Source organism: Pipra filicauda, unplaced genomic scaffold (assembly GCF_003945595.2).
Source record: "Pipra filicauda isolate LSUMZ 115617 unplaced genomic scaffold, ASM394559v2 scaffold431_size579624_pilon, whole genome shotgun sequence".
NCBI classification, from domain to species: Eukaryota; Metazoa; Chordata; class Aves; order Passeriformes; family Pipridae; genus Pipra; species Pipra filicauda.
In genome coordinates this window covers 393,514-406,076 of record NW_024104567.1, presented here as the reverse complement: position 1 = coordinate 406,076, position 12,563 = coordinate 393,514, and the positions used below count along the sequence as shown (strand labels likewise).

Sequence of the window (12,563 nt, the reverse complement as noted above, 5' to 3'; positions counted from 1 at the left end):
TGCTCCGTGGGGCTCCTCCCGGGCTGCGGGGGGATCTCTGCACCGCCACTGACCTCCATGGGCTGCAGGGGCACAGCTGCCTCACCGCGCTCTGCACCGCGGGCTGCGGGGGAACCTCAGCCCCAGCACATGAAGCACCTCCTTCCCCGCTGGCGCTGGGCTCTGGAGGGCTGTTTCTCGCACACTCTCACTCCTCTTTACTCTGACTGCCAATTGCTTCTGTGCAAGAACTGTTTTGCCTTCTTCATTATCAACTATTAATTAATAACTGTTTTTCCTTCTTATTATGGCTGCTCCCACCATCACTGATGGGCTCAGTGTGGGCCAGCAGCGGGTTCCACCTTGGAGCCAGATGACTTTGGTCTCATTGGACACAGGGAAAGCGTCTGGCAGCTTCTTACAGAAGCCACCCCAGCAGCCTCCCCCCCACCTCCCTCCCTACCACAACCTGGCCGTGCAAGCCCAACACATAAAAATAGTTTGTCACATCACTGCCACACGATGGGGTGTGTCTATAAATTTTTCATGTGCAGGTCAGAGCGTTCAGGGGGTTTTGTCTGGTTTCATTTTGAAGAGCTCTAGCAGGTTTTTCAGAAGTTGTTTCCTCTCTGAAATAATTTCTTTCCCCTTTTAGCAGGTAAAAACTTGCTGAGCCTTTAATTTCACCTCTCCCAAGAGTTCATATGGTGATTTAAAAAAAAAAAAAAAAACCACAAAAAATGGCACATTGAAGCTGTGTCGGTGTGGTACCAAGGCTTTTTCCTCAAGTATAAATACAGAAAGATGAGAAGGTGGGAAAAAGTTAAAGGGCAAAACACTTGAGGAACACACTTTATTTAAAAGAACTTTTGAGGATCCATTTAATTGCAAAGTAGAGCAGAGTAATGCAACATTGCGGTAGAATCATGAAAGTAATTCCAGGAACAGAAGTAGCAGCTCAGCCTGGTTTTTAGAAGCACGTTGTTACTGATTAATTACTACAACATCTCCTCCTGAAGTGACCTCTGGGCTTTTCCCTCCATTTACCCTTTTCCTTAGATGCAAGTCTACATTGGTTCCCTGAGCCCACGCTGCCCTGGCGTGAAATAAAGCCCGCGGATACCCACAGTGAGGAGCTAAACTGTAAATTCTGCTGCGAACTTTCCAGGAATCCAAAGAAGATCATGCATTTGCCAGCTCTCCACGTAAAATTCCTTTCCATTTCCTCCAAGAGTGGCAATTCCATCGGTTCGGTGCTTTAGGGTCTGTGAAATGAGAGCTCCACTATGGCATAGGGACCAAGGGGGACAATGGAGAGGTCCCCTCATCTGACACCAGCAGAGCTCCTCAGCCAGAACGTGCCAACAGAGCAAGGCAGAAACAGAGGCAGATTCCTCCAGCAAGTCAGACTTAGGCTTTTAAATTACAAAAGTTGCTTCCTTGCTGTGTTCTCTGGCTCTGCAGATTCAGGGCACATCTCTGAACATTGTTGAGGGACAGGACAAGGTGCTGGCAGTTGTTTGTTATGGGTGGCCATTACTGGAGCAGAGCCCAGGACTAGGAGGGAGATGCATTCTCATTGTGATCAGACTCTTTCCTTTGTCTGGCACTGGGCCTGGAATGCAGGGGTGTCCCTGGCAATGGCCTTAGAAAAATAAACATATTAGTTCTTTTGCTCATTCACACAAGAAAGGACAAAATCTGCCTGAGAAGCTCCAAAGGATACGACTGAAGGACCCATATCTCCACTGAATAAAAGCAAAGCAGTACAGTGTTGGTCCTGTCTTTGGAAAGGCTTGAGCTTACCTTCGCCGTGCTCGGGTGGGTGTGGGAAGGCCACTGTCAAGCAGAGGAATAATTGGTGTCACAGGTCAGATACACCCTTCCTGTCATCAACAGACTAGGTAGTTTAGGGAACCAAAAACTGTTGTGAAAACAAGTAAGTTCCCTTCCCTGCCCAATTTCCTGTGCTAGATTGAGCAATTTGGGTCAGAAAAGGAATCCCTAGTGTCTCATGACTGGTAACAGAACTCAGCACTCGTGGAAAACCACTTTGCCCCGGGCCCCAATGGACTGCAGCCAGCCCTGGGTGAGGGGTCTCCAGTGCTGTTGGAGCCTGTGAATTGTGTGTCTGTCAAGTGTCCTGTACCACTGCCTAGCACTGATTTACTCAGAAAGTGGCTATGACCTGATGTAAAACCTCACTTGCTGTAGGAAATCAAGAACTAGCCAGCTTCATTTCTTTGCAGCAGAACTGGAAGGGCTGGGGGAAGGAATAATGTAATGGCTACAACCCTAACTTAAATAAATAAGCACAAAGATACTAATGCATTTTAAGATTTTTTTTCCTTATCGTAATGCCCATGCTGACAGTAACCTTTGGTTATTTGGAGTCTCCTAAGCTAGATTGTGTGTTCACAGACACTGCAGTCAGTCAGGAATTAGTAAACTGAGACCACTGGCTGGCCAGTTCTGCTGTCACACAAGAAGCCAGGGCAGACCATAGTGCCCTTTGGCGCTAATGCTGATCTGTGGGGAGGTGTTGAGGCACTGCCAATTTCTCTTCCTTTCCTTCCCAACTTGACTGACTCAAGATCTGGAAGCAAAGGTTCATAATAGCTACTCCCAGACATCTCTGAAGTTTGGATCCCAGCAGACCATGTGAGTCGGTAAGAAGGGATCAGAGGTGCAGATTTCCTCTGACAGCGTTTGAGGAACTCCATGGACTAGTCTCTTCCAGCCACTCAAGAGCTTCTTCAGCTCAGACTCTCTTCATAGGACCATGTAAGCTGCTTAGAAAAGTTACCCAATGACACTCACAGCTCAGCCTGTTCTTCCAGGTCCTTTAGAAGTCCCTTACAGCTCTAATACTGGATCCATTGTGAGGGCTGGGCAGGCAGAAGAGCAGGGACGGTTCTGTCTGGACAATGGATAATTCTGGTGCACTTGACTTCTAGCTGCTCACTGCAGAGCTCAGTGACACATTTCTTTTACGTAAAAGCAGATTGATTGTGCTGTTCTCAGCACCCATGAGAACACCAGCCCAGACAGAAGGTGCTTTCCTGCCAGATAACCACAGGTTCCAGTTCTGCCAATTGTGTGTGTATAGAAGAAATGAGCATCCATTCTTCAGTCTAATGGGAAAAAAAAAATATGTAAAATCCTGATCTTTTGTTTTGTCCCTTGGTGCCTCTTCCTGAGAAAAGATGAGTGATCAATTCACACCTCTCCATCTGCAATCAGAACAGGCTTAGTGGTTCTAACAGATCCTAATGGCATCCTCTTGGTGAATGGTGCCCTCAATCACTGTGTCCGTGGTTTGTCTGGAGCACTTGCGACTCCCTTTCATGCTTTTCAGGTTTTCTGAAAGATGCTTCTGGAACTTCTTGGTGAGGAAGCAGTAGATGATGGGATCCAACACACAGTTTGTACTCAAGAGGCACAAAGTCACCTGGTGAGCATCGTTGAGCTGTTGGCGCAGCTGACAGTTTTCCTTCTTCCACTGTTCCAGAACAGTCAGGGTCCAGGGCAGGTCCACGATGTGATGGGGCACAAAGCTTATGATGAACACAGCCAGCACTGTGCACACCATCCAGAGGGCCCTTTGCTTGACATGAGCGCTCTTCCGTGGATGCACCGACTTGGAGAACAGGGTCCTGATAATGACAATGTTCCAGCCCAGTATAAAAAGGAAAATGATATAGAAGAGGACGCAGATGATGACGTGAATTGCGAGAACAGCCGAAACCCCACTAGAAGTGTCGTAGCGCTCAAAGCACCGGGTGAAATTCTTCGAGTTGATCTCCTCTTGATTAGTATTATTGTCAAAAAGGTAATACAAAGAGCTGCCCACTATTATGATCCAGATAGCTGCTGATAGGTAGATACCCCTTCTCTGTGTGGTCAGCTGGGAAGCTTTAATAGGATTAGTCACAGCTTGGTAACGATTGTATGTGATGACCATCAGAAAGGCAACAGAAGAGTAAGTGTTAACAAAAAATAAACAGCCAGCCACATTACAGAGGAACTCAGGCATGATCCAGTCTCCACGGTGGTGGTAATAAACAATCCACATTGGCATCGTAACCAAGAAAAGCAAGTCAGCTACTGTCAGGTTTATCATGAATATCTTGATTTCATTGAGTTTCTTGGTAGGGTAAATATGGCTGAAAATCCAGAGAACGTAGCAGTTGGCAACAAAGCCCAGAATGAAAATGATGCTGTAGAAAACAGTGAAGAGGTTGTAGCGAAACTCAGAGTCTATGTGGCACAAAATGAAGGAATCAGCACTGCCTTCCACACCACCTTTGCCCTTTCCAGACATTGCGGTGCTGAGTGGGTACATCTGAAGCACAGTTTCCTGCTATAGCTTTCCTTCTTACCTAAAAATAGAAGGCATAAAACAAATTGATTGTTTGGCATCATTGCTAAGCCAACCCCTACCTTCAATTTTAAGTTGTCTATGACCACGGGAGTTCTGCTGATGCCTTGGTTCCAGCCAAGAGACCTGTCCTGTCCCCTTGGTCCTGTCTTTTATCCCATTTCTACACCATATGAGCCTCTGTGTCTTCATCCAGCATTGTTTGCTGCAGTGAGATCTCAGATCGCTCACCTCTAATCTCAAAAGACTTTTTTGCATGAGTTCTTAGATCAAATCATCTGTTACTCTGTTTTGTCTCAAGCTTCTTAATCTTTTACTATAGTCAAACGTTTTCTGTGACTCATCCTATCCCTGTGTCCCATTCTCCCCACACCTCCCCTCCACCCTGCCATGGTTCTTGATACTTTTTAGCTTGTTTATTTTAAACTAGAAATTTCAGACATGAAACAATATCTGGTAAAAATGTCTCATAGAATCCCAGAATAGTTAGAGTTGGAAAAGACCTCTGGAGTTCATCTGGTCCAACCCCTGCTAAAACAGGTTGCCCCAGAGCAGGACACAGCACTCCAGATGTGGCCTCACCAGGGCTGACTAGAGGGCAGGATCACCTCCCTCAACCTGCTGGCTACACTCTTCCTCATGCACCCCAGGACATCATTGGCCTTCCTGGCCATGAGGCACACTGCTGGCTCCTGGGAGTCCACCAGGACCCCCAGGTCTTTCTCTCAGAGCTGCTGTCCAGCAGATCATCCCCAGCAGGTACTGTTACATAGGGTTATTCCTCCCCAAGTACAGGACCCTGCACTTGCCACTGCTGAACTTTGTTAGGTTCCTCTCCAGCCTGCCCAGGTCTGGCTAAATGGCAGCCCAGGGCTGCCCACTCGTCCCAGCTCTGTGTCCTCAGCAAACATGCTGGGTGTAGGGCAGTTTCCAGTCCCCCTGTTTGTTGTTTTCTGATGTTTTCCTGCTCACACTTGTTTCTTTCCTCAGCTTCAGGCACTGCAGGCACCCGACATCCCCTTCATAGGCCACCAGACCTCTCAGTTGTTGTAGTCAGTGAATGATGTAAAAGATGTGTCCCTGATCCTAACAGGTATGTTTTGTGGTACATTGTCAATTCTAACCTTAGGATATCACACTTATAATCTTGGCTGTTTTCTATCATCATTTTGAATTCAAGTTGTCATCAAACCTGGCTCCCTTCCCCAGTCCCGTTTCTTCATCAGATGCCGGGGGCAGCAGCAGCAATTCTGCACTTCCATGTAAGGCTGCTGGCAAACACTGTCCCTAAAGAGACACTTTCAGGATTTTGATATTACCAGTCCCCATCTCAGTGGCAATTTCTTCACATCTTGCCTACGGTTTGGGCACATCAGTCAGTCCATCCCTGGAAGTGTCCAAGGCCAGGTTGGACGGGCCTTGGAGCAATATGGTCTAGTGGAAGGTGTCCCTGCCCACGGCAGGGGTGGAATGAGATGAGCTTTAAGGTCCCTTCCAACTCAAACTGCTCTATGATTCTATGATGTTGTATCAAATTTCTGCATCCTCAGCCACGAAATTACAGAATCACAGAATATGCTGAGTTGGAAGGGACCCTCAATACTGTACATGTTCCTGTATCAGTTTTACATGAATCCTATCTAATCCCTTGTATACTTCAACCTGCTGCTTTTCCATCTAGAGGACACACAACCTGTTCCTGACTCCAGCACCCTGTGTGATGCTGAGCAGGTGCTCGACTCTCCATGACATGATCCTGCAGATCTGCTTGTTTTTCTCTCTCCGTCCCTTCATGGCAAGACAAGTGGCCACTGCAGGGAGAGCAGTGGGAGACACCCAGGGAGGCTGGGGCTGAATCTGCTGGGGTTTTAACCAAATTTGCAGAACACGGCGGTTTTCCTTGAGAGTGAGTAAACTCTACCACCAGTCACAAAGCCTAAACTGGTGTGACTTATGCTGGGAGTGCTAGGTGCTGCTCATTGGACTGGGCTTGCCTCAACTCCACCAGCCCCATGGACAACAGGCTTTTCTCCAAAGACTTGCTGCTCCTGAACAGGCACCCTCCTGTCTCAGAACTTTGTGGATCCTCCCCAGCAGCAGACGGTGCCAGGAACTCCCATCCCACCCTCTGTGGGCAAAGTCCCCCTGTATGCTCATGTGCTGTTGTTCCTCATTTACACATTTGGACTTTTGCAATTTTCCACTGAAAATGGGGAAGTCAGTTGAAGCTCAAGCTCGCTCTCCCTTTCTCCAGAAAACTGCAAGCGCTTGGTACTGCTCTCCAGGCGTTAGGACAGGAAGGCACCAGTCATCTTCCTGAGGGGTCTGTCCCTCCTCACAAGTCCCCTAAGGATGTGACAACTACAGGCTTGGACCTTCCCAGACGGCTGCATGCTGGGCAGCACTGGGGGCTGAGTGTCCTTAAACTCAATCTTCCAGCCATGGTCCATGGGAATTGGCAAGCAGCCATGGCCATACTGGTAGTTGGCCTCAGGTGACTCACGTATTTGTCCTTGTTCACCTCAGTCTCTGCCACCCTGCTGAGAACCCTCTGCTCTCTAAAGGGCAGTAGATGATTCAGGTGGTGGTGGCCAGGAGGATGGTCTGGGCTGTGACACCTCAGGGTGTTCACAGTCTGGCACATCCCTGGGGAGTAACATGTCACTCACTGCTGCCCTGTGGAGGGGATCCAGAGCAGGCAGAGGCCCACAGTGTTCTCCTTGGGTTCATGCAGGACACAAAGCAAGTCCTCTGGTCATCTTAGGGATCATTTTGCACACCCTTATCTATGCATGAGAAGTGCTAATTGTCACAACACGGTCTTGCATCAGTGTCTGTGTCTCAGTCCAGCTCTGCCACCCTCTGAGGCACCAGGTCCAATGAGGGCACATGCCAGGTGGGAGGATTTGCATCTCAGCTCAAGAGGGCACCGGGCAAATATGGACATTGAGGGAAGCAGTGAGACTGTGCAGGGGCAAGAGAAACTAGTGGGGAGTGTTATGTTTGCTATGCTAGTCTGACATTAGAAAAAAACTCCAAGAAGTCCTAATTATCTAAGATCATTAGAGAACTCCTTTTTTTTTTTTTTTCCAAATCTGCATCATAAACCCACTGCTGTGACTATCTGCAACATCAGCAGAATAGTTCTGGTGTTTCGGGGTGGGATCTTTGCTGTGGAAGGTGCTCTATTGCGGTGGCACCAGACCTGAGTATAGAAGAAGTGGGGAAAAACCCCATGCTTCTCTCTAACAGGATTCATGAGGAGGAGGGAGGAGAGGAGTGTTCACATCCAATAGGTGGGCACGGCTGCTGTTCACAAAGTCCCTTCAGACAGTGCCCCAGGGCACTACCCACCCACCCATTTCTGGTGTTGCACAATGGCAGGGCAGCCTCCAAACTTTGCCCAGGAAGTCTGGTGAACTTTACTGGTGGGGTCTCTAGGCTGCCCACCAGCTGCCAGGTTTACCAGACAGGGTGGAAGGGAGAGTGAACCTGCACGTCCCCTCCATGGCACAGCCCTGCATTGAAGGTGGGCTTGAGCCACAGGGCTGCACTCTGACCTGGAGAGGTGAGTGTGATGACATGCTCTATGACTGCTTCCAGTCTGCTGAAATCTCTGCCAAAGGTGGTCTGTGGGAGATGGCACTGCCACCTGGCCCCAGTAGCATCTGGTAGAGCTCATCTGTCTTTGCATTAGCAGGCTGTGCTGTGCCAATGCTGGGGAATCACAAGAGAGGTGTTCTTCCCTTCTCATGATCCAAGCTAGGTGTTGTACCAAGCACAGCTAGAAGGGAACATGGCATCGTTCCCCACCAAATTTACTCAATGCCCACTTCCCTCTTCAGGCTGAGGAACCTGAGCTCATGTCTTCCACATACCTGTGAATGCCCTGAGCCCTGGAACACTGTGCAGGGGCTCTCACTCAGCCTATCCTGTTGAAGCAGTTCCCTTTCTCTGAAGCACATTCGTACCCTCCATGCCAGGGGAAGGGTGAGCAGGCACCACGGGCAGGGTGCAGGCTGTGGCTCGTGTCCTCTGCTGCCCCATGGTCAAAGCCCCTGACACCTCCAGCCCAAGCCACTGCCTTGCCCACAGTGCACCAGCCAGTAACCCCAGGTGGGCTGTACCATCAGCTCCACTGATGCAGGACTGGCGATGGAAGGAACCAGCTGCACAGCAGAGCATGGCTGGGGCAACCGCCAGCCCTGCTCCCGGTCTACAGACTCTCCCATGGACCATGCTCTCCCAGTAAGGATTTACTGGCTCATGGTTGCAAGCAAGCTATACCATCAGCAAAAGTATATCCCAAGAGGAATAGTACTAATAAAGTATATCCCAAGAGGAATAATACTAATAAAGTATATTTTCTGCTTACCACGGTTGAAAAGATTCAGCACAATATGTCCATCTGCAGCCTGAGTAGCGGTGGATGTTTCACTGAGGATGCTCCGTCTCCCAGGGGTTATTTTCCCTGCCCTGGGGCTGGACAGTCACCACACAGGCAGCTCTCAAGAACAGGACACCGGAATGGGAGCAACTGCAGCATGACTGCAGAGTCACTAGAGAAGAGGAAATGTGTGACATCAGCTCAAAGGAAATGAGAAATAAAATAACTGTAGAGGAAAGGCAACAAACCACAGCAAAGGTCTGGAGAGTCCTTAAGGCTTTTTCCTTAGAGTATCTCTGGTTATGAAAGAGGGCAAAGTTGTGATTTTCCTCTAAAGGCAGAATAGGAATCTACTCTGTGTCCCTGGTTAGATTTGGGATTAGACAGCATTTGAGCGTCTTCCTTCCAAAAAGATGAATGCCAGAAGAGCTTTCACTTAATAACTTCCAGGAAAGGAAGAGAAAGGAGACTCATGTATCCCATGGACAGACTCATTTCCCAGCAGTCTCTGTCACAATTGTGTTGGGGCTACTCAGACCCAGGGACTTCAGCCATCACAAGCCTCCTTTTATCTCAGGGGCTTTCAGCAGACACTGGGACACCACAGCAGGGCAGATCCTCATCTTTCCCATACACTTGCATCATGGTCACCATTACATGTAGCAGCCTGGAGCTCACTCAGCATGGAGGTGCTGTTGGTGGGGTGCTCAGGGTGCACCAGTGACAAGCAAAGCTGCACCTGTGTCCCAGCCAATCCCTAAATCCCAGGCTGTAGCTCCCATGGGGATGGTTAACCTGCCCTCCAGGCAGACAGTGCTCTTGTACCTGCACACGGCACAGACGTGAGCTCAGAGCAAAAACCTCACACCCGACACACCCACAGGAACCAGAGCCCAGACTCTGGTGCCCGGGGTCGCTGTGGAACACACCCCAACAGAGCCACAGAGTCCATCACCAGCACCAAGGGGTGTCCGAGTCTGCCACAAGGCTGCTGGGGAAGGGCACGGGCCCAAGCAGAGGCAGAAGAGGCCAGTCCACACAGGAGCTCCTCTGGGAAGGTTGGGAAGAGCTCCCCTGGCTCTTCTCAGGAAATGCCAGCTATGGCAAACATCCCACAGAAGGCCCTGGGTGGGAGGACACCAGAGACCCCTGTGGTGTGGGTCTCCTGGGAGCCACAGGGATAGGCTGAGGGTTGTGTGCCCTAAGCCACAGCAGTGAGGACACCAGCCAAACTTCTCCAAGAGCCAGGAGCTTCCACAGACTCTGTGACTTCATGTCACACTTTTGTCATTGGGTAGTGACGCCTGGTTCCAAGCTGGGATAGGCAACCTCCTCATCAGCAGAAGAGATGGGGCACCAACAGAGGGGCCAAGATGGACAGCAGCAGTGCTGCTCTGCACTGGCTTTTGGCTCACTGGCCTCAGGCATCCCGAGGTTATGGGCTGCACAGCACCGGGGCAGCTGGCATCCTGCCAGAACCCACCCACCATCCATTGCTGGTGCCTGAATGTCCCCAGCCAGGGGCAGCCAAAGCCCCAGCACCAGTCTGGGCTTCTTTGTCTGGATCAGCTCTTCCTTGGCTCTTCTCTAGAGGGTGCAGGTGGTCTTTCCCAGAGCCACTACAGAGGGAAACACCCAGCGTGCCCTTCGGCACAGTGCCCCGGGGGGGCAGAGCCAGGCGTGCACCCAGGGGCTTGGCAGCCCCCAGCAGCCCCAGGTGAGCTCCAGATGGGCAGGACATGTGCAAGTGCTCTGCAAATTGCTGCAGGTCCTGCTGCTCCGGAGTCTGCTCAGGGAGACCTCCAAAACAACCAGATGTCCATGGACATCACAGCTGGTACTACAGCTGGACATGCCTGAGCTGCTGTGGAGTCACCCTTGTCCCCTACAATAACAGCATGGGGTGGCCAAGGGACTTGGAAGCCCCCTGAGCAGAGTGGGACCCAAAGCCCCCCAAGTGCAAGAGAGCCCTGTAGCAACAGCATGGGATGGGAACCCCAGCTCTGCCCTGCCTCAGCAGGGTGGGCTGCATGAGGGGCTGGCATGTGGAGCAGGGGACAGGCAGGCTCTGTCTCTGTCAGGCCGTGTCAGGGTGAGCTGAGGCTCCTGCAGTGATGCTTCAGAGTTGTGCTGGAACAGAGGTTGCAGGCAGCCCGGCTCCTCCCCTCTGCCACCTGCCATCCTCCCTCCTTCCCACCAGCTGCTCTAGGGATGGACAGAGGAGCCTGACCCTTCATGGACAAGGCAGAGCCCCAGCTGTGCCCTTAAGGCTCCTTCTGGAAGCTTAAATTAAAAACCAAACAAGGGCATGCTAAGGAGCTTGGCTGGCAGCCAGCCCATATCTCTGGGTAGAGCAGCCAGTGAAGTCTGGAGGCAAGAGGAGTGCTTACAGGGGCTGTAGCAACAATCAAACAAAGCTTGGCTTGCTGTCCTGCCACAGCCCAGCCCTTAGAGGAAATGAAAACCTGGAGGCTTTTGGGCTGAGGATGAGCCCTCAGAAATCTTCATCCTTCCTCTGCTCAGCCCTGCAGCATGCCCATTCTCCACTGACAGGTCCCATTGCCCCCATAGTGCCCAAAGCCAGCTCTTCCCTTTTGCTCCCTTCCCACCTGGGGACCCTCTTCCCCTGCTCTCCTGGCACTGCTGCCCATTTCCGAGAGTGTAACTTTGGATCCAAAATTAAGATGCATTTTGCTAGTGGAGGCTCATTCAGCCCTCCTGGCAGCCTCACTGCCCTGTGCCTGCCGCTATTTCCCGCTCTTCCTGCTCAGGAGATGCACACACTGGCTGTCAGCTCTGATGGCCATGCAAGGTTGAGTTAAGAAAAAAAATCTTGAATATGCCTTCACTTTCATCAAGCCAACTTGCAACTTAATAAAAAATAAATAAGCTTCTCTAACTGATTCCCATAGGTGTTGCTAGGAGCACTGATGGTCCTCCAGATTGTTGTACCAGGATGCTGGATCCTGGAGCAGCTGTTCCGAACGCCACTGTCCTGGGATAACTCCATGCAGACTGGCTGGTGGGCAGTGGCTGTTACCCATGGGTCTGGCACCCAGCAGCACTCTCATGGCAGCGCTCTGCCATGGCAGATGCCCACTGCCTGCCTGTACACACTGCCTGCCTCTGGCATGTGTCCTTGGGGTCGTTTCCATCTTAGATGGAGCTCATTAGGAAAATATTTGCTTTGGATACCACATGTAATTTTGCAGGGATCAGAAACTCTCTTGGTTTTGAAAATACAGTATTATAAGCAAATATCCAGATCTTGCTTCCCAAGAACAAGCCATGCTGTGTTAGTGGAGAAGAGCTCTCCGAGGAGTGCAAATGCAGGAGCAGCAGCTCAGCTGATGGGTCTGTGACTGCCCTGGTGGTGACACAAGCAGCAAACAAGGACAAGGTGAAATACCAACATGGAGCTTGTGACAGCACCAGCTGCTGCCACCAGGCTCAGAGCTGTGTGGGGCAGGACCAGCACACAGATGAGCCTGATCCCTGCTGGTCCCAGTCCCCAGCACGTGTTCTTGAGTGCCAGGATAGGTCTCTGAAAGAGCATAAAGTTCCTTTGGAGCCATAGCAGCTGCTGAGCTGGTGCTGAGCATAACTGTCTGTGAGTTCCCACCACTCACTTCACACCCTCTGCAAAATTTCCTTTTGCTTGTTGCGGGAAAGAAATACTAAATAAACTCTGTGCTTCCTCTGCCATGAGCATTTCAGAGCAGAGCAGAGTGTCCCCCCACCTTGTCACCAACCCTGCAGGTATGTGCCCCAGAGCTGGGCTTGCTTAGCTGGGAAGCACAACAACCCATTGGCCAG

General features: G+C 50.7%; 1 protein-coding gene across 2 annotated transcripts; it reads right to left on the bottom strand.

Moving 5' to 3' along the window:
- Positions 1-2,078: 2,078 nt before the first annotated feature.
- PTAFR (platelet activating factor receptor) lies at positions 2,079-9,968 on the bottom strand. Of its 2 annotated transcripts, none has more exons than XM_027713622.2 (3): positions 9,677-9,968; positions 8,736-8,919; positions 2,079-4,361 (listed from the first exon to the last, which is right to left on the bottom strand). In XM_027713622.2, exon 3 carries the CDS (start codon positions 4,322-4,324, stop codon positions 3,239-3,241), a length of 1,086 nt encoding a protein of 361 aa, XP_027569423.1. In that variant the 5' UTR covers positions 4,325-4,361; positions 8,736-8,919; positions 9,677-9,968; the 3' UTR covers positions 2,079-3,238. The 2 variants fall into 2 exon arrangements, with proteins under 2 accessions (XP_027569423.1, XP_027569424.1); XM_027713623.2 differs by lacking the exon at positions 9,677-9,968 and adding an exon at positions 9,573-9,642.
- Between the last annotated feature and the right edge of the window lie 2,595 nt (positions 9,969-12,563).